This window comes from Aureobasidium melanogenum (assembly GCF_000721775.1).
Source record: "Aureobasidium melanogenum CBS 110374 unplaced genomic scaffold scaffold_10, whole genome shotgun sequence".
In the NCBI taxonomy this organism is placed as follows: domain Eukaryota; kingdom Fungi; phylum Ascomycota; class Dothideomycetes; order Dothideales; family Saccotheciaceae; genus Aureobasidium; species Aureobasidium melanogenum.
In genome coordinates, this window is record NW_024470062.1 from 601,084 (window position 1) to 622,540 (window position 21,457).

At 50.8% G+C, this 21,457-nt stretch overlaps 9 protein-coding genes across 9 annotated transcripts; 3 read left to right on the forward strand and 6 right to left on the reverse strand.

Annotated features, from left to right (window-relative positions):
- Positions 1-285: 285 nt before the first annotated feature.
- Positions 286-2,742, reverse strand: M437DRAFT_84583 (putative FRE ferric reductase-like transmembrane component; the record flags this gene model as incomplete). The annotated part of the gene is made up of 1 exon (XM_041028128.1): positions 286-2,742. One exon carries the CDS (start codon positions 2,740-2,742, stop codon positions 286-288), a length of 2,457 nt encoding a protein of 818 aa, XP_040879917.1.
- A 1,736-nt stretch (positions 2,743-4,478) lies between these two features.
- Positions 4,479-7,240, reverse strand: M437DRAFT_66126 (uncharacterized protein; the record flags this gene model as incomplete). The annotated part of the gene is made up of 2 exons (XM_041024686.1): positions 4,479-7,168; positions 7,222-7,240. The coding sequence occupies 2 exons, from the start codon at positions 7,238-7,240 to the stop codon at positions 4,479-4,481; spliced, it is 2,709 nt and encodes a 902-aa protein (XP_040879918.1).
- A 748-nt stretch (positions 7,241-7,988) lies between these two features.
- On the reverse strand, positions 7,989-8,740 carry M437DRAFT_48530 (protein get1; the record flags this gene model as incomplete). Its single annotated transcript, XM_041021683.1, has 3 exons — positions 7,989-8,350; positions 8,410-8,596; positions 8,654-8,740. The coding sequence occupies 3 exons, from the start codon at positions 8,738-8,740 to the stop codon at positions 7,989-7,991; spliced, it is 636 nt and encodes a 211-aa protein (XP_040879919.1).
- A 355-nt stretch (positions 8,741-9,095) lies between these two features.
- Positions 9,096-10,399, reverse strand: M437DRAFT_66128 (uncharacterized protein; the record flags this gene model as incomplete). Its single annotated transcript, XM_041024687.1, has 2 exons — positions 9,096-10,295; positions 10,352-10,399. The coding sequence occupies 2 exons, from the start codon at positions 10,397-10,399 to the stop codon at positions 9,096-9,098; spliced, it is 1,248 nt and encodes a 415-aa protein (XP_040879920.1).
- A 616-nt stretch (positions 10,400-11,015) lies between these two features.
- M437DRAFT_75421 (uncharacterized protein) lies at positions 11,016-11,705 on the forward strand (the record flags this gene model as incomplete). Its single annotated transcript, XM_041026422.1, has 2 exons — positions 11,016-11,600; positions 11,655-11,705. The coding sequence occupies 2 exons, from the start codon at positions 11,016-11,018 to the stop codon at positions 11,703-11,705; spliced, it is 636 nt and encodes a 211-aa protein (XP_040879921.1).
- Positions 11,706-12,012: 307 nt separating this feature from the next.
- M437DRAFT_35695 (alpha/beta-hydrolase) lies at positions 12,013-13,189 on the reverse strand (the record flags this gene model as incomplete). Its single annotated transcript, XM_041019316.1, has 2 exons — positions 12,013-12,803; positions 12,856-13,189. Coding segments are annotated over 2 exons (1,125 nt in total), but the record flags the coding sequence as incomplete, so codon positions are not given.
- Positions 13,190-14,455: 1,266 nt separating this feature from the next.
- On the forward strand, positions 14,456-16,061 carry M437DRAFT_84587 (alpha/beta-hydrolase; the record flags this gene model as incomplete). Its single annotated transcript, XM_041028129.1, has 6 exons — positions 14,456-14,885; positions 14,944-15,027; positions 15,087-15,101; positions 15,155-15,373; positions 15,438-15,712; positions 15,888-16,061. The coding sequence occupies 6 exons, from the start codon at positions 14,456-14,458 to the stop codon at positions 16,059-16,061; spliced, it is 1,197 nt and encodes a 398-aa protein (XP_040879923.1).
- Positions 16,062-16,759: 698 nt separating this feature from the next.
- M437DRAFT_75424 (cytochrome P450) lies at positions 16,760-20,065 on the forward strand (the record flags this gene model as incomplete). Its single annotated transcript, XM_041026423.1, has 3 exons — positions 16,760-16,868; positions 16,920-17,077; positions 17,129-20,065. 3 exons carry the CDS (start codon positions 16,760-16,762, stop codon positions 20,063-20,065), a joined length of 3,204 nt encoding a protein of 1,067 aa, XP_040879924.1.
- A 110-nt stretch (positions 20,066-20,175) lies between these two features.
- M437DRAFT_48287 (FMN-linked oxidoreductase) lies at positions 20,176-21,153 on the reverse strand (the record flags this gene model as incomplete). The annotated part of the gene is made up of 1 exon (XM_041021629.1): positions 20,176-21,153. One exon carries the CDS (start codon positions 21,151-21,153, stop codon positions 20,176-20,178), a length of 978 nt encoding a protein of 325 aa, XP_040879925.1.
- Positions 21,154-21,457: the final 304 nt, after the last annotated feature.

Genomic DNA, 21,457 nt, shown 5'->3' on the forward strand with positions numbered 1-21,457 from the left:
GGACAGCTTTTGGCGAGATTTTGGCTTGTATTCATTATTTGGATCATCGAAATGCAAAGATACTTCGACCGCTTGTGTTTGACTTAAACCTGAATTGCTCGAGCCTAGTAAGGCTTATGTGAGACCTTAGGGGACAGGGGTTGGGGTCCCTCGAACATACACAGTCTTCAGCGACCAATGTGAGAGCTTGATACAGACAGAGAACGGGGTCATATTGCTCTCAAAGTCGTAACGCAGGCAATAGTATACTATACATATGCAGAAAGAAATCGTGAGCCTATCACTTCAGATTGCATAGTTCTCAGCGTGCAGATACACCTCATCTCTATTAGGCATATTCCACACTGTCCTCTGCAATTCAGCGACTGTATTGCTGACATCGACCCGCATGCTAGGTGGCCCGCAGACAAACACACAAGTCCGACGTCCAGTCCACTCTTTGCTCATCTCCCTGAGCATAAACGGAATATCTGGTCTTCCGTACTCGGTGCTCCAGCCTGTCTTCCTCGATTTGACAGCAGCTGGCAAAAAGGCAAATCGCATGAGGTTCTTTTGGAATTCTGTAGGCGTCGACGGGAAACCAAAGTCAAAATCGCCTTGAGGTGGCGTTCCCTCCTTAAGATGGGCTGCTGCAGCCGGGTCGGGTAATGGGATAGACATTTGCTGCGATCTTCGCTTCTCGGCCAAGGTAAGTCGAGGAGAGGCCAAAGGCTCGGATGATGGAGGAGGAGAGACACGTCCATTACGTGACGCACTTCTCAAAGGTAGCAAATGTGCTTGTGGCAGTGGTCTGAGTCGATCTTCATTTTCGCGTCTGAGTGCTTTTTCTCTTTCGGGGTCTCCTGCCGCTTCTTCCATGATCAAAGCAGAGTTCCTATTCGTATTGGCTGAGATTGTGGAGAGTCGATTGTTTGCAATGTTCTGGAATGCTTCATTGACTTTGTTGTGGAACACCATGCTGATCGGCCTCGTAGGCGTCTGAGCAGAAACCAATTCTCCGGTTCTGGCTTGTCTTTTAGCAGCAGTGATGTAGAACTGACATTGGACGGTATCCGGCGGAGCAAACTCTCTGCAGATTCTTAATTCTTCCTTGAACCATTCGAGTGTTTCAGGACGCTTAAGGGCCCAGATGACTTGAACGGACTTGGTCACTGCCTTGCCATCTCTGAGCCGTTTGATCAGATCGAGGAGTTGCGATACCAACGCTGTGATACCACTGCCTCCTGCGAAGAGCACGACGTGGTCGAAAGAGTCTAAACTTCTTCTCATGCCACCGTAGGGTCCATCGATGAAAGCGCGGTAGGTGTGCCACGGTCCATTCTCCAAAGCACTATCCAACACTTTCTTGGTGAAGCCACCGAAAGGCCGGAAGACCAAAACCATATCCCTATACTCTTCGCCATACTGAGAAGGAAAGTCGTCGCTCCACAGAGAGGCAATAGTGAAGGGATGGTTTTCGAACACTGAAATGCCAGGCATTCTGAGATAGACATATTGTCCAGGTTTCCATCTGACTTGCGTTGGGATGGTAACTTTTATGGCATTCTCGGGCATCAGTGTGACAGCTGCCTCTTCGCCAACCAACCATGATAGTCTGAAGTAGTTTGTCCAATTGAGAAAGAATAGACGAACGATGTATGAGATGAACCAGATAGCTGTAGTCGCCCAGAGATAGTGCCATGATGTGAGGAAGTTCTTGCAGTGCCAAAAGAGCATGGCGAGGAAGACGATAGACACAGGCACATGGAACGCTACGAACAACTCGTACATTTTGCGGCGTAGTGGAGGCAAAGAATGCAGACAGAGGAATATGAGGGGCACAAGTGCTGCAATACCAGATCCGTAGACGTATATTCCAGAATTGCCGAAAGCTGATTGAAAAACACCCAGACCGCCATCGGACCAGATTGGTGTGACGTAGAAGGGAATGGTATGTATCAGGCTTAGGAGCAAGCAAAGATATGCAAGCCATCGATGTAGGACATTCAATCGCTCGTGCCCAATCCCGGTGAGGAACGAGATGATATTTGCTTTCATGCTAAGACCAACGATCCAAGGCATCATTGCGACCGCAATCATGCCTGCTCGGATGGCCAGTGGTGGAGAACCAAATTGGATGCTCTGCCAGTACAGAGGCTGAGGGACGAAGCAGTAGAGCACGACAAAGATCGTCGCAAGAGAAACAACGGCAATCGCACCTAACGACGGAAATATGATTGGCCTCCACCCTTTCCTGACTCTGAGGACTGGTATTGGCCGATAGAACGCACATCGAAAGACTGCTATGGCATTGTTCACCAGCCACATTGAGGATACTGATGATTGCATCTTGGGCTGCTCAGGCAATGGTCCTTCGCGCGGGAAGAATTTTTGTGTTGATCTGTCGGTGCTGAGGACTGACAACTCATAGTCTGTTGCAGGCGACTCGATCATCGCAGATGCCGCAGCTTCTTCTTTGTGTAGTGCAATCCGTATCTTATCCGTCCAGACATGGTAGAGATGCAAGAGGCATGCGAAGACCAACAAGATGATGCAGAAGTAGACCCAGCCTAAGGCGTACTTTCCAGACTTTGACCATGGGTCTCGGGTGTTCGCTTCGACCAAGCCAGGCGGGCTGGTGCTGTTCAAAGGTATGTTTATGCGTTTCTCGAGCCCTCGAGAGATAGTTTCGTGGACAATTTGATACGTCTCTTGCAATCGTGAGAGTGTATTGCTGCCAGATCTCCGAGCGACGTTCGACATGATGTGCGAGTGCTTTGTCCTGGCGTAACACCCCTATCTGCTGCTCGAGTTGGCGTCCAGAGTGATCAGTATTGTAAGGTCCGCACTCGAGGTTCTGTTGGATTGTCACATTCGTGAAGTTGAACAGATGGTATCTAGGCAATGTCGTGAGGATTGGCTTCCAGCTGTGGATATGCACAGCAATTGCGCAACAGTGAGATTGCGTATGATCGCCAGCATACGTCCGCCTTGTGACAAACTGCTAACCTGTGTATAGATGATGCAAGATTGGCAAAGTATCGTCTGCTACGGTTGGCCTTGCGGGTAAGAAAGAACAGGATACAGAGGAACGCGTGCGAAGGATGAGGGTAACCTTAAGCATAGTATTCATCTGAACTGCAGGGGTCCACTAGATGTTTGCCTCTTGAGCGCCATATCAGGGACCTGAGCCGTGCCTCCCAATGTGAGTGGGGTTTATCACATCTGAGGGGAAGGTCTCTAGCACAAAGAACCTTGCCAAACGTCCTTAGATAGTGTGGTTACATGCGACAGTGTGCCACACGATTGGAGCAATATTGGCTGGACTCGTGCATGATGGTTGCCGAACCACTGCCAGCGAGTAATCGGGGAATATCTTGCTGGGTTCTGCATGAATGAGCACGCAGCCGCCTCGGTGATGCAACTACTCGACCCGACCTTGGATGGCGCTGGTGGACAGCTATTGCCGATCGTTGTTATTCACGTCCGAGAAGAAGTCAATATGATTTCTCCTTGACCTACATTGTCAGCAGGCTCGAGGTCAGCACCGAGGATGCGGTAGTTCAATCTGATAGCAGCGTGCTTGCGTTGCGCGACAAGACTCGTGGACACACTAGGCTCGGAGCTGCACATGAACACGCCACCAATAGGATCTCAAGAAGACATGTTGTGCGATGTGAATCGCTGACTGCGCTGCATGTTTGACCTGTGAAGTTGTAGGATTACGCGCCCGCACCACTCCGTTTCGGGTGCTGTCTCGGTTCGGTTGTAGTTGCTGCAGTTTTTAGGGACTCGTCGGTAAGAAGACCCTGCTTGTGGATTAATCTAATGTCCATTGTAATCAAGCAATGATAGAGAGTAAAGCTTGAATCAAAGCAATCATAGTCTGGTTTAATGAAAGACTAGAAAGGAACATTTCTGAACAACCATGTCTGGTTAGAGAGTGTATTGGTCCTTCTTTTCTGAGCAAGAAGATATATTTTATTTCTCGCTCGCAGACAAACTTCTATCAACAGATTCATATACATAGTCGCGTGCCTGTTCGTGCGCCAAAGGTTATCACAATCTTGCAATCGACACTCATCTCACCCTGAGCCATTGAGGTGTTAGAAGCTATCGAGATATAAGATTGCGTTCAGAATACGACTCATGCAGATGGCCTTCTTTAGGATTAGGACTATCCGTGGAGATCAACACTCTTTGCAAAACCATCATGCATCTCTATAGCTGCTCTGCAACAGTCCTTCGCACACGGGACGCGGCGAGTTGAAAACCAGATGCCACATGATGATGCCTGACTGGTACAAGATTGAAAAAGAGGGACGGACACGGGTGTGAAATTCAAATCTGTGGCGATTCTTCAAACTATCTATCATTACACTGAAAAACGTCTCAAGCCAAACGCCATTGCCCAAACCAACCGATATGATCCCACCAGAATGCTCAATCGCTTCTTCCCTCATGATCCATAAACAAGTTTCCCATACAACAATCCTCATCTAACCACTGCACATGATGCAAGCCTCAGGGTTCTCGATGCTGCAAGCCAGGACAGCGTCAGCGTAGATGTCACCCTCGCGGTCCTTGCTGTCATCGGCAGCATCCTCGTCTTGCTTCACAGTTCTCTTGATCTCCTCGTCGGGAGTACCGTTAGTGCTGTCAGCGGCGACCAACTTGGGGCTGCTTCCCTCGGGGAGATCAGCGGTGAATGGGGGTGCTCTCATAGGCAACTCCTTCTTGGGCATCGACTTAGCCTCAGCCTCTGGAGGTGGGGTGGTCGAGGGGGTAGGAACACCGTTGGCGACGGCCGAGTTTTGAGGTTGCTTTGACTCGTACATGGGCTGGGGAGTAGGGGACTGAGAGGCGGGCGAACCGGCGCCAGCGATACCGCGCTTCTTAGCCGGGTTGCGGGCAACGTTGGTGTCAGCGACCTTGAGCTTCTCCTGATCGACAGTGAACTGGATAGGAGCGGCAGCGGCCATGGTACGAAGGTAGTACATGCCGGTCTTCAAGCCAAGCTTCCAGCCAGTGAAGTGCATGCTGGTAATCTTGCCCATGGTAGGAGCCTGCATGTGAATGTTGAGCGATTGGGACTGGTCGATGAAAGCACCACGGTCAGCAGCCATTTGAACAATGTGACGCTGACTGAGTTCCCAAACTGTCTTGTATAGAGCCTTGAGATCGTCAGGAATGTTGGGAATGCGCTGAATCGAACCACCGTCGGCAATGATGCGGTTCTTCATATTGTCAGACCAAAGGCCGCGGTCAACGAGATCCTTGAGCAACCAAGGGTTGACAACCTGGAACTCTCCAGCAAGGACACGACGGGAGTAGATGTTTGAGGTGTAGGGCTCGAAGCATTCGTTGAAGCCCATGATCTGAGAAGTACTGGCAGTAGGCATAGGTGCAACAAGCAGAGAGTTGCGGACACCGTCCTTGGCAATCTTCTCCTTCAGAGCCTCCCAGTCCCAGAGGTCAGAGGGTGTGACACCCCACATGTCGTACTGGAGCTCACCCTTCGAGACGGGAGAGCCAGCATAGGTCTCGTAAGGACCAAGCTTCTCAGCGAGATCGCAAGAAGCAGTCAAAGCGGCGTGGTAGATGGTCTCGAAGATTTGGATGTTGAGTTGTCTAGCCTCGGGCGAGTCGAAAGGCATGCGAAGTGCGAGGAAGGCGTCAGCGAGTCCACTAACACCAAGACCAATGGGACGGTGACGGAAGTTGCTCTTGCGAGCCTCAGGGACAGGGTAGTGGTTGATCTCGATGATCTTGTTCAAGTTCTTGGTGACGACCTGGACGACCTCGTGAAGCTTCTTGAAGTCGAACTTCTCCTCGTTCATGTCGACGAAGGTGGGAAGAGCAAGGGAAGCCAAGTTGCAGACGGCCACCTCATCAGGAGCAGTGTACTCGATGATTTCAGTACACAAGTTGGAGCTGCGAATGACACCAAGGTTCTTCTGGTTGCTCTTGCGGTTGCAAGCATCCTTGTAGAGCATGAAGGGGTTACCGGTCTCGGTCTGAGCTTCTAGGATGGCGTACCACAGCTTCTGGGCGCGGATGGTGTCGCGGCCACGGCCCTCGCGCTCGTACTTCTCGTACAGAGCCTCGAACTCCTCGCCGTAAACGTCGGCCAAGCCAGGACATTCAGCGGGGCACATCAAGGTCCAGGTGGAGTTCTGCTCGACACGCTTCATGAAGAGATCGGGGATCCAAAGAGCGTAGAAGAGATCGCGGGCACGGACTTCCTCCTTACCGTGGTTCTTGCGAAGGTCAAGGAAGGCGAAGACGTCGGCGTGCCAGGGCTCGAGGTAGACGGCGAAGGCACCTGGACGCTTGTTGCCACCCTGGTCGACGTATCTGGCAGTGTTGTTGAAGACACGGAGCATGGGAACGAGACCGTTGGATGTACCGTTGGTACCAGCAATGTAAGAGCCGGTGGCACGAATGCAGTGGGCGTTGAGACCAATGCCACCAGCGTTCTTTGAGATCATGGCGCAGGTCTTGAGGGTGTCGTAGATACCATCAATAGAGTCGTCCTTCATGTCGATCAAGAAGCATGAAGCGAGCTGGGGCTGAGGGGTACCGGCACTGAAGAGGGTAGGTGAGGCGTGGGTGAAGTACTTGAGCGACATGAGGTTGTAGGTCTCGATAGCAGCCTCGATATCCTCGCCGTGAATACCAACAGCGACACGCATGATCATCTGCTGGGGTCTCTCGGCAACCTTGCCTTCGAGTCTGAGAAGGTATGAACGTTCCAGAGTCTTGAAACCAAAGTACTGGTAGTTGAAATCTCTGTCGTAGACAATGGCCGAGTTGAGCTCCTCAGCATGATCCATGACTGTCTTGTATGTCTCCTCGGAGATCATGGGGGCGCGTTTCTTGGTCTTGGGGTTGACGTAGTGGTACAGATCTGAGATGACGGCAGAGAATTGCTTCTTGGTCTGCTTGTGAAGGTTTGACACGGCAATACGTGCAGCGAGGACGGCGTAGTCGGGGTGGGTGGTTGTCATGTATGCAGCGGTCTCGGCAGCCAAGTCATCGAGCTGGATGGTGTTGACGCCCTGGTAGACACCAGCAATGACCTTCATGGTGATAGCAGCAGCGTCGACATGGTCAGGATCGAGGCCGTAACACAACCTCGATACACGGGCTGTGATCTTGTCGAATTGGACACGCTCCTTGCGTCCGTCTACGAGACTGTTAGCATGCTTCAGCGGACAGTGGCTAGAAGTGAATACATACCGCGCTTGTACACGAACATGGTGACGCGTTGATGTGATTAAGAGATGAGGACGAGAAGTGGGAGATGTCAGATCTCGAGGGGCGGGCAATGAGGGGTAGATGTGAGAAGTGTCTCCTATGGAGATGATACTAAAGATGTAGAAGCAGGAGGGGTATCAAAGAAGAAGCAGATTAAGTCGTCAAGACTGCGGATATGAGAGTGGGAGAGGAGAAGATCGAGGAGAGGGCTCTTATTGATTTATGGAGTTCGCGCAGCGCGTTTTGGGAAGTCGCGTGCCTCGCGTCGCTTCCATCTCGCGTTTGCAGCTTGAAATTGTTTCCTGACTAAGCAATTTTATGATTTCTTTTCTCGTCTCCTTGTCGACGCTCTCAACCTTCCCAAACAAAAAAGTCTTTTTGCTTCCTGCATTGGCTCCATCATCTCTTGTACGGTCGATCGTGTACGAAGACCTTGACGCCGATTTGCGCAGCTTCATGCACCTTCTGTCCTTTCACAAGACATTCCTTCGGGGTGCAATCTTTTCAGTGTAGACGAGACATACCTAGTGTCGACACGGCGGATTCGAAGACTCGGCGACCACTACCTTCCAAGGTCACGAGTTCAAAATCGACGCCAATATTGAGCCCAACGATCTGCCAAGATCATCTCACTCGTGTTGCAGTTTCTGAGCTTTGCTTTGAAGATCTTGCGTCAAAATGTTGAGAGACATGCCTATGTACAAATACTCTCTGGGTATCACTGCAATCACTGTGTGCTCTGCTTCTGTTTACAATTCCTTGTTCTCCGCTCCGCCGCTCTTGAATGCTTGTGGCTCCTGCTCTTGCTTTTTTGTCTGCACCTCGGGTCGCTTGGTAGCCAGCACGTACATGGCGACAATGGCTTCGCTGCACATGGAGATGACGCTCGCACATGCAATGCCCCAAAGCTGAATGCTGATGCTGCCTTTGGGAGCTCTGGGAAATGCGAGGAGCCATTCGACGTAGCCAGGAACCCAGCCTTGTGGTAGCCAGAACAGTGCTTGACGTGAGAACCAGAACTGCAGAAGGTAGCGCATACCGTTCGTACCCAGCCAGCGAAGGACATTGGCCGTCTTGTCGAATTTGGCTTTGGTGTCTTGAACCGAGCTTGCTGTCATCTGAGTCAGAGGGCGTCCTCGAGCGCAAACACGTAGTGAAGACTTGACGTACAGCTCTTTTCGTAGTCGGCGACAGCTTTGTCGTGCGTTCTGCGCAGCTTGGCCCATCTGGCAAACTCGTCTTGTGCGCTAACAGCATTCATCTCGCGCTTCAAACGCACCACCTCCTTCTTAAGTCGTGCCGAGTTTTGTGCATCTTTTGCCGTCGGTGTAGGGAGCTTGTTGTAGAGAACCCAGAGCTACGCTCGTTCAGCACTTGATCGTTCAGAAAAAAGAAGGGCCAATCATGTCCATACCAGCTCGTTGATAGTCGCGGCTCCGAGCGTGTTGATGAGGTGAATCACTACGTTCAGCAGGAACACGGCGAGCAAGAGAGACACCATGTTGGGCTGTCGATAGTTCTGTGACAGTGGTCTCTAGGTGGTTGTTCGCGGCGCGAGTGGCATGCACGCATGACGTGGAGCTTTGTGACCCGGACCAAAGTTTCCGCCAAGCCTCTACTGGCATCCATCTCTGGTAGCATCTAATCTGATACCGCCTTATCATCTTCTTGAACAACACGAATGCACGAGTAAAATGGACGTGACTCAGAATCCTCTGCAACTTTCATACCGTCTTGAGGCCTAAGAATGATACGTCCGCTCCTTTCCGCCCGTGAAACGACACCTTAGTCCATGTCGATGCCAAAGCTCGCTAAAGGACGAAACTCGAGGCCGCCGCCCTGCTGAGAGCATGCTTTCATTCGAGCATATTAACAGCTCTGTCAGCTCCATCAATCTGGAATCGCACGTGCCCTGTGCTTCTTGTTCGATCCGGAGCCACTTGCACGACCTCTGAATCCTGCACATTCTGCGTATCCACCAGACACTCAGCATCTATCTCCGTGCTTTCAGGATGTTTGTTGTGAATGCTGCGCCAGCGGCGACTGCGTTCGCCGTTGATTTTCAGCAGCATGGCTAAACCTGCAAGAGCAGTGAAACCAGTGCCGCCAACTAAAAGTGCTATCATGTGCTTCATGGGTGCCTTGATTTTCCTGTCACAGTATTTTCGACAATCAAGCTCATCACGGCATACTCGAGGTTGTGAAGAGGCAGAGAGAGATGATGACTTGGGTTTCTTGCTCTTGAACTTCGAAGTATCATAGCTCGATGCCGCAGTTGTTGTGCTCTTTTCGACCGTGCTGACTGGCGCGAGGAAACCCCAGTGCGGTGTGGTGATGGTGGTGCTTTCTGTTATAGAACCGAAGAGCGAGACGCCATCAGGATCCGTGACTGTCACCAGTTTGATTGTTGAAGACTCCCAAGGCTTGATGAAACCCCACATGCACATGTCATTCTTGCACAGTGACTTTTCATCCTTGTCTCTTTGACAATGCGAATCGCTCGGCAAAGGTCCCCATGAATTCGATGATGTTGAGACTGTCGTTGTTGAGACGTGATAAACATCTCTTCCTTCAGCGGTTTGAGCTGCTAAATCCTGCCGCGCTTTAAGGCCAGGTGTGGGATAGTATCGAAGATCTCTCGGGACCCTCGATCCTTGTTGAATAATCTTAGTTGACCGAGGACAATCTGAGCTGTCTGAAGTACAGACAGTGGGTGGGCCTTGAGTAGCAGCTGCGAGCAGAAGGCTCTCTACAACTTGAGCTGGAGGACAGAAGACAGACGTGGTCTCAAGGAGGCTATAGACGCCGTCGATAGCAGTAGAGGTTTGGAGGACATGGTCGTTATGGACAGGAAAACACACGCACTCGTCTCGTCGTTTGGGATGGAGATTGTAAAGGTCGCAAGTCACAGTTTCGCCCAAGCCTGGCGAATGTTCCGAGGAGTTAAGATGGAGAGCGGACGAGCGAGAAATACAGTCCTTCCGTGTGCCAACGTTAGGGTCAAGCTGGAAGAGCCACTCTTTGAAGTTGCGGCCGGATTCGATGCGTCTGGGACGCTGGACATATGGCGGCCAATCAACAGCTCCCTTGTGTCAGCAATGAGACCGCGTACTGGCTGCATCGAACTGACTGGTATATTGAGACGTGGATGAGGGGCCATAATTCTTGCACCGTGCGGCTGAACGACACTCTGACCAGACGGAATAGTTATGGTCCGCAGAGCTGAAGAAGTGGCAGGCTGTCTGCGAATCGACAATCGAACAGAATAAGCCAAACAAGGATAGAAGACGCAACATAATGATAGAAGCGGAGCCGTGTGAATACTCAAGGGGAGGTTCTATCTGTTCGCGAACATGGCTGATATATGGAACCAGCTCAGATTCTTCCATGTCGAGGTACCCGGCTGGTTAGATGGTTTGGCAAGGACGACCGTCCCACCTGTCTTGTTCTACGCAGAGGGCATATGAACTTTTGCTACAATGGGCTTAGATGTTCCATGTCCGCAGCAGGTTAGTAGCTCTGTGAGCATTTGGCAAAGCACGATCATGATTCATGAGAAGCTTCTCTTCTGGTCGTTCTCACGGACAGAGGGTGAGTGACATGACAAAGTGCGCGGCGGCTCATTCTTGTGGAGAGCTGGCGGGGTTCACCTGCCAACAGCCGAGAAGCAAACAGACCAAAAACTACTGACCGACCTTGCATCTCTTCGGGCAGCAACCATTGAGTGATACTCGTACATTCGACAGAACTCGAGGAATACCAAGTCACAAGCAGTCATGCTGTCTCAATCTCGAATCTGGATGCTCTGCAGCCTTCTCTTGCTGTTGAGCTCGCTGGCAAGCGCATCACTCTTTGCGCCGTTTCTGTCTGTGCTCGAATGGTCGCAACAGACAAGCTCCAACGAAACATTCCACGAACTGCCCAAACGCGCCCTGAACCCAACGTCGTGCCCGACTGGCTACAAGAACTGTGCAAACCTCGGCGCTCCCGGTCTTTGTTGTGCGAACTCGGCCATATGTGCTCCTGATCAGGCTGGCCACGTTGCTTGCTGCCCAAGCGGTGCCGTTTGCACTGGTGCCATTTCATCCATCATCACCGCTGGCGTCATTGCGTCCGGTGGCTCTGTCGCATCCACTACAGCTGCCGCGTCCCAGCCCTTGACTGCCTCTGCTTCGTCATCTCAAACAACTTCAGGAGGAGGTCTCATACTTGCTAGTGGTCTTAGCACCACCGGCACATCTTCTGCCACCACCACCGTTGCCTCGAACTCGGCTGCTGCCACATCTGGTGGTGGCTTCATCATTGTTGGAACTAGCACCGCCGCTACTCTCGGAAGCAATGCCGTGAGAAGTCTTCGTAGCGTACGTCTTAATCATTGTCTCCTCGTCCTCACAAAGCGTATTGACATTATCCAGCCATTCATAATTCAGGCCATCGTCAGCCTCTTGGAGCTTCTGCCACTTTAAGAAACATGACTCTCTACATGAGCTTGACGACATGACGAACGACCCCGACTCTGATGAAACACGATTGCAGCATAGCATGGATATATTGCATGAAGGCCAAGGCACCCTACACATGAGGATGAAACTGACTTTTACACAATACGAAGCAGTCCAGAAACGGATCAAGAAGCAAATAAGAATATATATACAAGAAAAGGCATTAACATCGAAATCGGATTTCTCCACGGTTCGCCTTAGGTGATCATAAAAATATGTACAAATTGTAGGACCAGTATATTTACAATAGAGTGTGATGCTCGTGAGAGGATTAGTAAGTGGCATACGCCTTGATGGAGGGCTCCGCAGACACCTTGGGCTCGTAGAGGACGAGCGAAAGTGCGGCAACCAGGATGGAGTTTTCGGTAAGCAGCAAGTCGCTGACATTCAGGCCCTCAGCAAGGTACATGTTGCACAACGTGTTGAGATCAAGACGAGATGTTTGGCCGGTACCACCGTTGATCAGAGCATCCTTGAGGAGGCCAAATGCAATAGGGTTGTAAAGAACACCTTCGTGCGTGTAGAAAGAACCACCGGGAAGGCCAGGACAAATGCCTTGAAGGTAGTTGTTTGTAACGCCCACATTGCGAACATCATTGAGATATGCCGAGGCACCTGTACCTTGCTGGGGCTCAACAATCTCGTCGAAGAGTCCACTGTACACGGTAGTCGTTGGGACGTACGCAGAGTCGCCACCATTGAGTCTCAATTGGTCGATGAAGTTGCTCGTGCCCTTGTACTTCTGTTGCAAGACAGATGGGTCACATGGAAGACCTTCAGGACAGATGAGATCGGCATTGACGGTACCGGCGTAATCGGGACTGATAGCAATGTGGTTTCTGGTCACCTTCTGAGTCGAAGTGAAGTACTTGAAGGCCCACTGGATGTCGATGTTGCCCTGAGACCAGCCGACAATGGATACCTTCTTGCCAGTGATGCTAGCAATGTAGTTGATTGCATAAGCAGCATACTCAGCATTGGTCTGAGCATCGTTCAGAAGGTACCCAGGGATGTTGAGCCAAACGGGGTCGGCGTAGCTTGATCCAGTCAGTAGAGGGATATCTGATAATATGTTAGTGACATTTTTCAAGCTGTCTCGATGAGTTGTTCTTACAATTTCCAATGTAAGTGAAGTAACCAGTTGCTCCCGTACCAGGCATGAGAATCACTGGCTGAACCTTCCCGCCTGTGAATCCAGGTGGAATATAGATAGCAGAGCGAAGTGAGGACTCGGTGACGCTGTACTTGGGGTCATTGCCCTTACGAGGGTAGATGGTGTTCTTTGGTGCCTGGAGGTTGACGTTGCTCATGCTGTTTTCGCCAGTAGCCAAGCCATCGACGAAGCCAAGGAGATCATTGACGGTGTTTGCAGTCAGACCTTCTGCAGCAACAGCAGCAACGAATTCGTAGAGGTTGGCTGAAGGCCTAGCAGCATGGATGCTGGACAGCTGGGAGATAGCAGACGCAGCGTTGTTCTGAGTGGCTGTCGCCGTGACCTGACATAGAGCGGATGAGATAGTGCTCCATGCCTGAGTTCCGACGATATTGCCAGCTCCAACTTCAGACAGAACGTTATTGATATCTCCCACGACATCACCGAGAAGGTCGTTTGTAGCTCCGGTGAGATCTCCAATCAAGTCCCTGTCCTCCAGAGAAGCAATTGCAGTGGTAGTTGGTGAAGGCACAGGCTCCGCAGGGGCCGGTCTAGCAAAGGCAGAACCGGTGAGCGAAAGCAAGGCCAGCACAGTTGAAAGTCCCTGCATGCTGAAAGAAGTGGTCGAATCGTTTTTCGACAAGATAACTGGAAGCAAAAGGATGACTGAAATCAAGCAAACCTTTGGGCGAGGGACTGACGTGGTTTATGTACCAGACACAAGTATACAAGGAGTTTATCACGATGCGACTCAGCTGTCTTCTTCCGTGCACCAACGCAATCTGGCAATTCCGTATCCTGACTCTTCGACATCGTGCTGTGGTTCAGATCGTCATGCTCAAGAAAATCTCCAAGAGAGGCAAGGATATGTAGTAGATTCATCTATCTCCAGGCCGCTCAGACGGTTCCCCATACAAAATACGTCACCCGAAGTAACTGGTTCGCATGTCATCAACGCTTGCTTGTACGAATGTGTCCCGTCCCTAGAAGGAGTCGACCAGGGCTGTCATCGAGTTCCGCTTGATCAGGTCGGCTGTGCTGAAATTTGATGCTGATCATCGCGGATCATTTCATGCCTTGCCCCTTTCGAGGAAATGTGCCTGTGCCCGTGTCAAAGTCATGTAAATCATTAGGACGATCTGACAAATTCCGGGTATTCGGCCGACGAGCTTTCCGGTTAAAGCTCGGGACATCTATCTCATCGTTATGGCGGGTTTCAAATGGCGGGTTTCATATGACGGGTTTCAGAACTTACCGGCCATCAGGAACAGGTACTGTAGTATACTTGGACGACTCCTCTTCAGAAAGCGTCACGTTATGTGTATCTTCTTGAACAGTGTGCCTGTAGCGTTTGAACAGCAATAGGAACGTGCAAGGTAGTGAGCGTAACGAACCTAACAATGGATGAGGTGACGGATGAGGCGTCAAAATGCGGCTCTTTTCCCCGCCCAACAGCACAAACAGCTTACGGGTGACGATGTGCGGGCGATGCCGAGGTCTATCAGAATAGGTTCTTACAGTAGTTATTACCTCCCTTGCATACCATTCATATATCGAGACCATGTCGCCTACTTCGTACCGCATTAACGTCGATGAGTCTCGCCTCGAGGATCTCAAGAAAAGGCTTGATCTCGCATCGTTCCCTGATGAGATAGAGGATGGAGGGTGGTCTTATGGAAGCCCTTTAGCCGACGTCAAGAGACTCACGTCGTATTGGCGAAATCAGTATGATTGGAGAAAGGTAGAGGCCCAGCTGAATGAGCTACCCAACTTCGAGACGACTGTCACTGTTGATGGTTTCGGAGACATCGAACTTCATTTCCTGCACCAGCCAAGTTCTGCACCAGACGCTGTTCCTCTACTCTTCGTTCATGGTTGGCCCGGCAGCTATCTCGAGGTGTCCAAGATGCTTGCAGCTTTGTCGACAAGTGCCAATTCTGTCAGCTTTCACGTCGTCGCACCGTCTCTGCCAAATTTTGGATGGAGCGCAGGTCAGTAACAAGAGCAGTCTTGTAGTTGTTAAGCCCTTTCGTCTCAGTTTCGTACTAGGTGTCAAGAAGAAAGGGTTTGGACTCGGTCAATATGCAGAAGCATGCCATCGCCTCATGCAATCTCTCGGCTATGATAAATATGGTAATCGAAAAGCGGTCTCTTCGTGCTTGTACGAGTATGCTAACGTTGTTCACCATCAGTTACTCAAGGTGGTGGTAAGATACAATACTCACAGTATCAAGCTATGAATTGTGACTGACGCAGTCAGACTGGGGAATGTACATTACGAGGAGCATTGGCCTGCTCTACAGAGACTCTTGCTTGGCTTCCCACATCACTATGGTTCGCGCTGATCCGCCGGAGCTCTCTACTAGCCCACTACTTGCTATCCAACATGCTTTGACTCCGTACACAGAGGACGAACATAAAGGACTCGCTAGAAGTGATTGGTTCAATAAAGAGGGAACTGGATACAGGTTGATCCAAAGTAAGTTGGAAGTGCATGAATTTGGCAGATCATCTTTGCAGTGACACTGATTGAATATCGTCAGGTACAAAGCCTCAGACTGTTGGTTATGCACTTGCCGACAGTCCAGTAGCCCTGCTCGCCTGGATCTATGAGAAGCTCCACGACTGGACAGATGATTATCCGTGGACCGACGACGAGATATTGACCTGGGTTTCGATTTACTGGTTTTCGAGAGCAGGTGTAGCAGCCTCACTCAGGATCTATTACGAAGCCACACACACGTCGACCCAGGTGACGAGAGAACGCATTCACCGCTACATAGACGGTGTGAAATTAGGGCTGTGCTATGCGCCTAAGGTACGTCTGCATTTCTTATGGAAATTAACATGGCCCTGATCTGAGCCTTCCACATGCGGCGCTTTTATCATTTCTTTCAGCGGATTTAGGTCAAACAACAATCGTTAGCCAATGGAGCCCGACTACATCTTCCGGGTTCATGTTGTGCATGGGAGGCTAACAATCATGTCTACAGGAACTCAGTCTCCTTCCCCGAGCTTGGGGAAGAACTCTCGGTCCAGTGGTTTTTGAGAGCGAGAAGAAACATGGAGGCCACTTTCTTGCCCACGAAGAACCAGAAGAGATTGTTGCTGACCTTCGAGCCATGTTCGGGTCTGATGGTCCCTGCCACAACATACTCAAGTCCTAGATCTCTATGGTACTGCAGAGACGTTCTCGGTAGAGTCTCGCAACTGTATAGACCACAGTCTTGCACATCACGAATTTCGGTTGTAGTTGACAGAGGTCTTCTGGAACTTCGACGTGCAATTGATGGGTGAAAGTAGGAATTGGACAGACCAGAAGGTCTTCTCGATCTAGGTCAAGCAATCCCTTTGGATAAAGCTAAGACGAGTGGTCCTGCGATGATGGATCAGAGTGATGGATACTTGACTGGGTGTATGCGCGATGGCAACCTCGTGGGCAAGACGGGCGTAATGTACTCGAGTACGTATGATCCAATGATACCTAACTCCGGAGACGAGCAAGGAGCATGATCGGCATTTCATGAGCGCGTGCTCGTTGAGCGGCACGGCGGCGTTCTACTCTCGCGCGTTACAACGAAGTCTGCCCTGATAGACAGATTAGGAGAGGCACATTGATCTATGTTTTCATCATCTCGCAGTTCTTCTTCGCAAGAGTTGCCCAAAGAAGCGCAAAGAGTCGAGTTTCATAAGAGACCAGGGCAAGCTTTGGTCACATGCAAGCACGCGCATCGGCTGACTACACGCCGTGTCGGTGGCCAAGCTCAAAGCTCCGATGCCTAGTTAATGTTGACACGAGTGATCAGTATTGATATAAGAGAGGTCAAGGCAGGAACTATAGACCTCTCCATCGCTCCCTAACAACATGTCTACTCCTATTCCTGGTCCAGCTGGCTGGCCCCTCCTAGGAAATGTCAACGATATCGACCCTGATGTTCCTATCAAGTCGTTGATGGATATTGCCGACAAATATGGTAATTGTTTCACAATACTAAACAATATTCTCAAGAGCTGACAACGAGCAGGCCCAATCTACAGTCTCTCAATACTTGGGAAACGCCGAGTTGTAGTCTCCTCCGTTGAGTTGATGAATGAGATCTGTGAGGAACGGCGCTTCGGTAAAGTTGTGACTGCCGCTTTAGGAGAAGTCAGGAATCTTACTGGAGATGGTCTCTTCACCGCAGTATGTTCGTTAATTCGGAGCTTTGAGGTCACTCAACTGATGATATAGTAGCACAACGGCGAACAGAACTGGGAGATCGCCCATCGTGTTTTGATACCCGCTTTCGGACCGCTTAATATTCGTGGTATGTTCGATGACATGCGTGACATTGCATCGCAGCTCGTCATGAAGTGGGCACGCCACGGAAACGACTACAAGATTCACGTTACGGATGACTTTACTCGATTGACCTTGGACACGCTTGCTCTCTGCTCCATGGATTATCGGTTCAATTCATTCTATGCTGAGCAGATGCATCCTTTCGTAGATGCAATGGTCAACGTCCTCTCCGAGTCTGGCTCAAGGATTCGAAGACCTGGCTTCCTGGCCGCTCTGTACCGTAAAGAGGAATACCAATACTGGAAAGATATCAAGTACTTGCGAGAACTGAGTGCAGAGCTGGTTCAGAATCGCAAGAAGCATCCTGGAAGTAGAAAAGATCTCCTCCATGCCATGCTTCATGGCAAGGATCCACGTGATGGGAGCTCGTTGTCTGATGACAGTATCATCGACAACATGATCACCTTCCTCATCGCTGGTCACGAAACCACTTCAGGACTTCTCTCGTTCCTCTTCTACTACCTCTTGAAGAATCCTTCAGCATACAAGAAAGCACAAGAAGAGGTTGACCAAGTTATTGGCGACGCGACTATCAAAGTGGAACACTTGAGCAAGCTCCCCTACATCAACGCAGTCCTGCGCGAGACTTTGCGACTACAACCTACTGCTCCAGCTTTCTCGATCCAGCCCAACAACGAGATTGACACCATTGGTGGTCAATATACTGTGTTCAGAGGCGAGCCCATCGTTGCGCTACTACCAAAAATTCATCGCGACGTATCTGTTTATGGAGAGGACGCCAACGATTTCAAGCCTGAGAGAATGCTTGACGAGAACTTCAACAAACTTCCTCCAAATGCCTGGAAACCATTTGGCAATGGCTCTCGTGCTTGCATTGGTCGTCCATTTGCATGGCAAGAGGCCCAACTCGTGGTTGCAATGCTCCTCCAGTATTTCGACTTCACACTAGACGACGCCAAGTACGATTTACAGATCAAGTCAACTCTGACCATCAAGCCAAACCACCTTTACATGCACGCTAAACTCCGCCATGGCAGAACTCCTACTCAACTCGAGCAGATTCTTTCCTCGAATGGAGCTCCCACCCCGGCAAAGCAAACTCACAAATCTGACGTTGAAACAGCAACATCTGCCGCAAGTGACGGCAATGCAAGACCTCTGACTATCCTCTACGGATCAAACACAGGCACCTGCCAGGCTTTTGCTCAAGGCCTCGCAGCTGATGCACCTTCTCATGGATTTAAGGTCACCAAGATCGACACTCTTGATTCGGCCAAAGACAACTTACCTACAGACCAAGCAGTGGCCATCATAACCTGTTCGTACGAAGGCGAGCCAGCAGACAACGCAGCACACTTCTTCCATTGGCTCAAATCACTAGAAGGAAATTCTGTCAAGACCCAGTACGCCGTGTTTGGAGCGGGACATAGTGACTGGAAGAACACTTTCCACAAGATTCCAACAGCCATCGACGACATTCTTCTAGCACGTGGTGGAGAGCGTATCTGTAGTCGAGGCTCAGCCAATGCTGCGAACGGTGACATGTTCAGCGAGTTCGAGAAGTGGGAAGATGAGGTCTTCTGGCCTGCCATGTCGAAAAAGTATGGAGGTGATGGCGGTGCAACCGACTCAGCGGCAACTCAAAGTTTGACAGTCGAGGTGTCGAGCGTCCGCTCTTCACACCTGCGTGCCGATGTGTACGAGGCTCGCGTCGTTGATGCAAAGCTCCTCTCACAGCCTGGATCCTCTGAGAAGAGACACATCGAGATTGAGCTTCCAGCTTCCGTGACTTACAGCAGTGGCGACTATCTGCATGTTCTGCCAATCAACCCACATGAGAGTGTGCAGCGTGTCATGCGTCGCTTCAACTTGGCGTGGGACAGCGTGCTGACCATCAAGGCCGCAGTAGGCACGATTCTGCCTACAAATGTGCCAATTTCCGCCAATGACCTTTTCGGGGCCTATGTTGAACTCGGACAACCTGCAACCAAGCGCAATGTGACGCTACTTCTGGATGCTTGTACAGATGACGAAACCAAGAAAGAACTAACTCGACTTACTGGCGATGCTTTCAGCACCGAGATCAGTGAGAAGAGGGTCTCACTCTTAGATCTACTCAACAGATTCCCATCAGTGCAACTTCCTCTCGGTGCTTTCATCAGCAGCTTACCTCCTATGCGTACCAGGTCTTATTCCATCTCTTCATCAAGCTTGGTCAGCCCTCACCGCGTCACTCTGACCTACGCCGTGTTGCATCAATCACACATGAGTGGTATGGGTGAATATGTTGGTGTAGCTAGCAACTACCTCTCGAAATTGGCTACAGGTGACAAGTTGCATGTCGCTGTACGTCCCTCCAACCAAGCCTTCCACCTGCCTACCGACTATGAGAAGACGCCCGTCATCATGATCTGCGCCGGTACTGGTTTGGCACCTTTCCGTGGCTTTGTGCAAGAGAGAGCAGCTCAGGTAGAGGCCGGTCGCAAGCTTGCACCCGCTCTGCTGGTCATCGGCTGCAGGAGCCCTGACCAGGACGAACTCTACCGAGAAGACTTCGATCTTTGGGAAGCCAAAGGCGCTGTCAAGATCTTGCGTGCTTACAGCAGGAAGCCCGAAGCAAGCGGAGGGTCAAAGTACGCACAGGACGCTCTATGGGAGCACCGCCAAGAAGCTCGCGAGCTGTGGGATGCCGGCAGCAGAGTCTATGTCTGTGGCAGCCGTGCTCTCGAGCGTAGCGTCGAGAAAGTTTGCAAAGCTATATATGTCGAACGGGCAAAAGAGCTAGGCAAGGACAAGACTGAGCAAGAGGCTGAAGAGTGGTTCGAAGGGACAAGGACACTAAGATTCGCAACCGACGTGTTCAACTAGTGTCATAGCTCAGTTTTTCGGCATTTCTAGCATCACCTAAGCGCATATCACATAAAGATTCAATGGTTTCGAGTGATACTTAGCGGAACTTGCATACTATCGTTTTTCACCTATAACTTCGAGTTCCTCGTGCCTTGCAGTATCTTAGCAAACACTGGTATGCCCTCTCTGCCCAGAGCTGTGCCAATGGCTACGACTTTGGCTCCTACAGCTTGCATACGTGATAGTCCGGCAGCATCACTGACCCCGCCAACACCGATAATATCAATATCGCGCAACTCGGCATGCTCATCGAGTAATCGGCGCAGCGTAGCGACGTTTCCGAGAGCTAGTGGATGCAGAGGCTCGCCAGCAAGTCCTCCTATACCCGTGCCTGCCGCCAAGGGAAGCAACGGTCGACCCTGCTGAGACAGCACAAGAGAGGAGCCCAGCGTGTTCGTGGAAGTTATAAAATCGATTGGCGATGTCCCATTCTCACGTAATGTGTCTATCAGCGTGTTGAATTGACCAGCATATGTGTATGGCGGTGTCTTGAGACCCAATGACACTGTCCGTGGGACATTTCTCAACGCATCAAGGTATTCTTTCAGGGCAGAGCCAGAGTATGCTGGTGGTGGTTTGTTCGCGATATTGGGGCAGCTAAGGTTCACTTCGACAGCGAGCGGTGCTGGGATATGGGCAGCGAGTGTGGCGACTCTGCTATAACATTCAGCGACCTCTTTGGGCGAGCCTGTGACAGAGACGATGAAAGGTTTGGGTCTTTTGTTCGAAGAAGCGGTAACGATGTGTTCAATCCAGCTGAGATAGGTGTCTATGGGAGTAGGCGAGTAGCCAAGTGTGTTGAGACTGGCTGGGTACTCTTTCCCGCTAATGGTGTAATCTGGTGCGGTCGTGGCCGTCTGCGATTGCGTCGAGAAGAAAGCATGCTGGTGAACGGACGGATCGTGAGAGAAACCGAGCAGCAGACTGGTTCGTGTCGTCACAGCGCCCGTATGTGGGCATGCGTAGAGAGCTTCGAGATCTTCTCGTGTGCTGCACCACGGATTGGCGCTGTTAAGCAGAGGCGGGTCGATTGTTGGGAGTGGCATGGCAGTACTAGGTCAGCTGTAGCATCCTATATCTGGATCTATGTTCTCAAAGCTTCTGAGTCGTATTTGACCTGCGGCGAGTATCCGTATGCCGAGTGCTCGTGCAGGTGTTTCCGATAAGCACAAGATAGGCCAACATGCAGCAATAGACAAAACAGTCCTCCACTACACAGTAAATAGCACACGATATTCGCAACTACCCAAGACAGTGTTTTGAACCAAAACAGATGTGAAATTTAAATGGTGAAGACAATGACCATCTCGCGACAGGGTCACATACACAGCGAAAGCGGACGAGTCACAA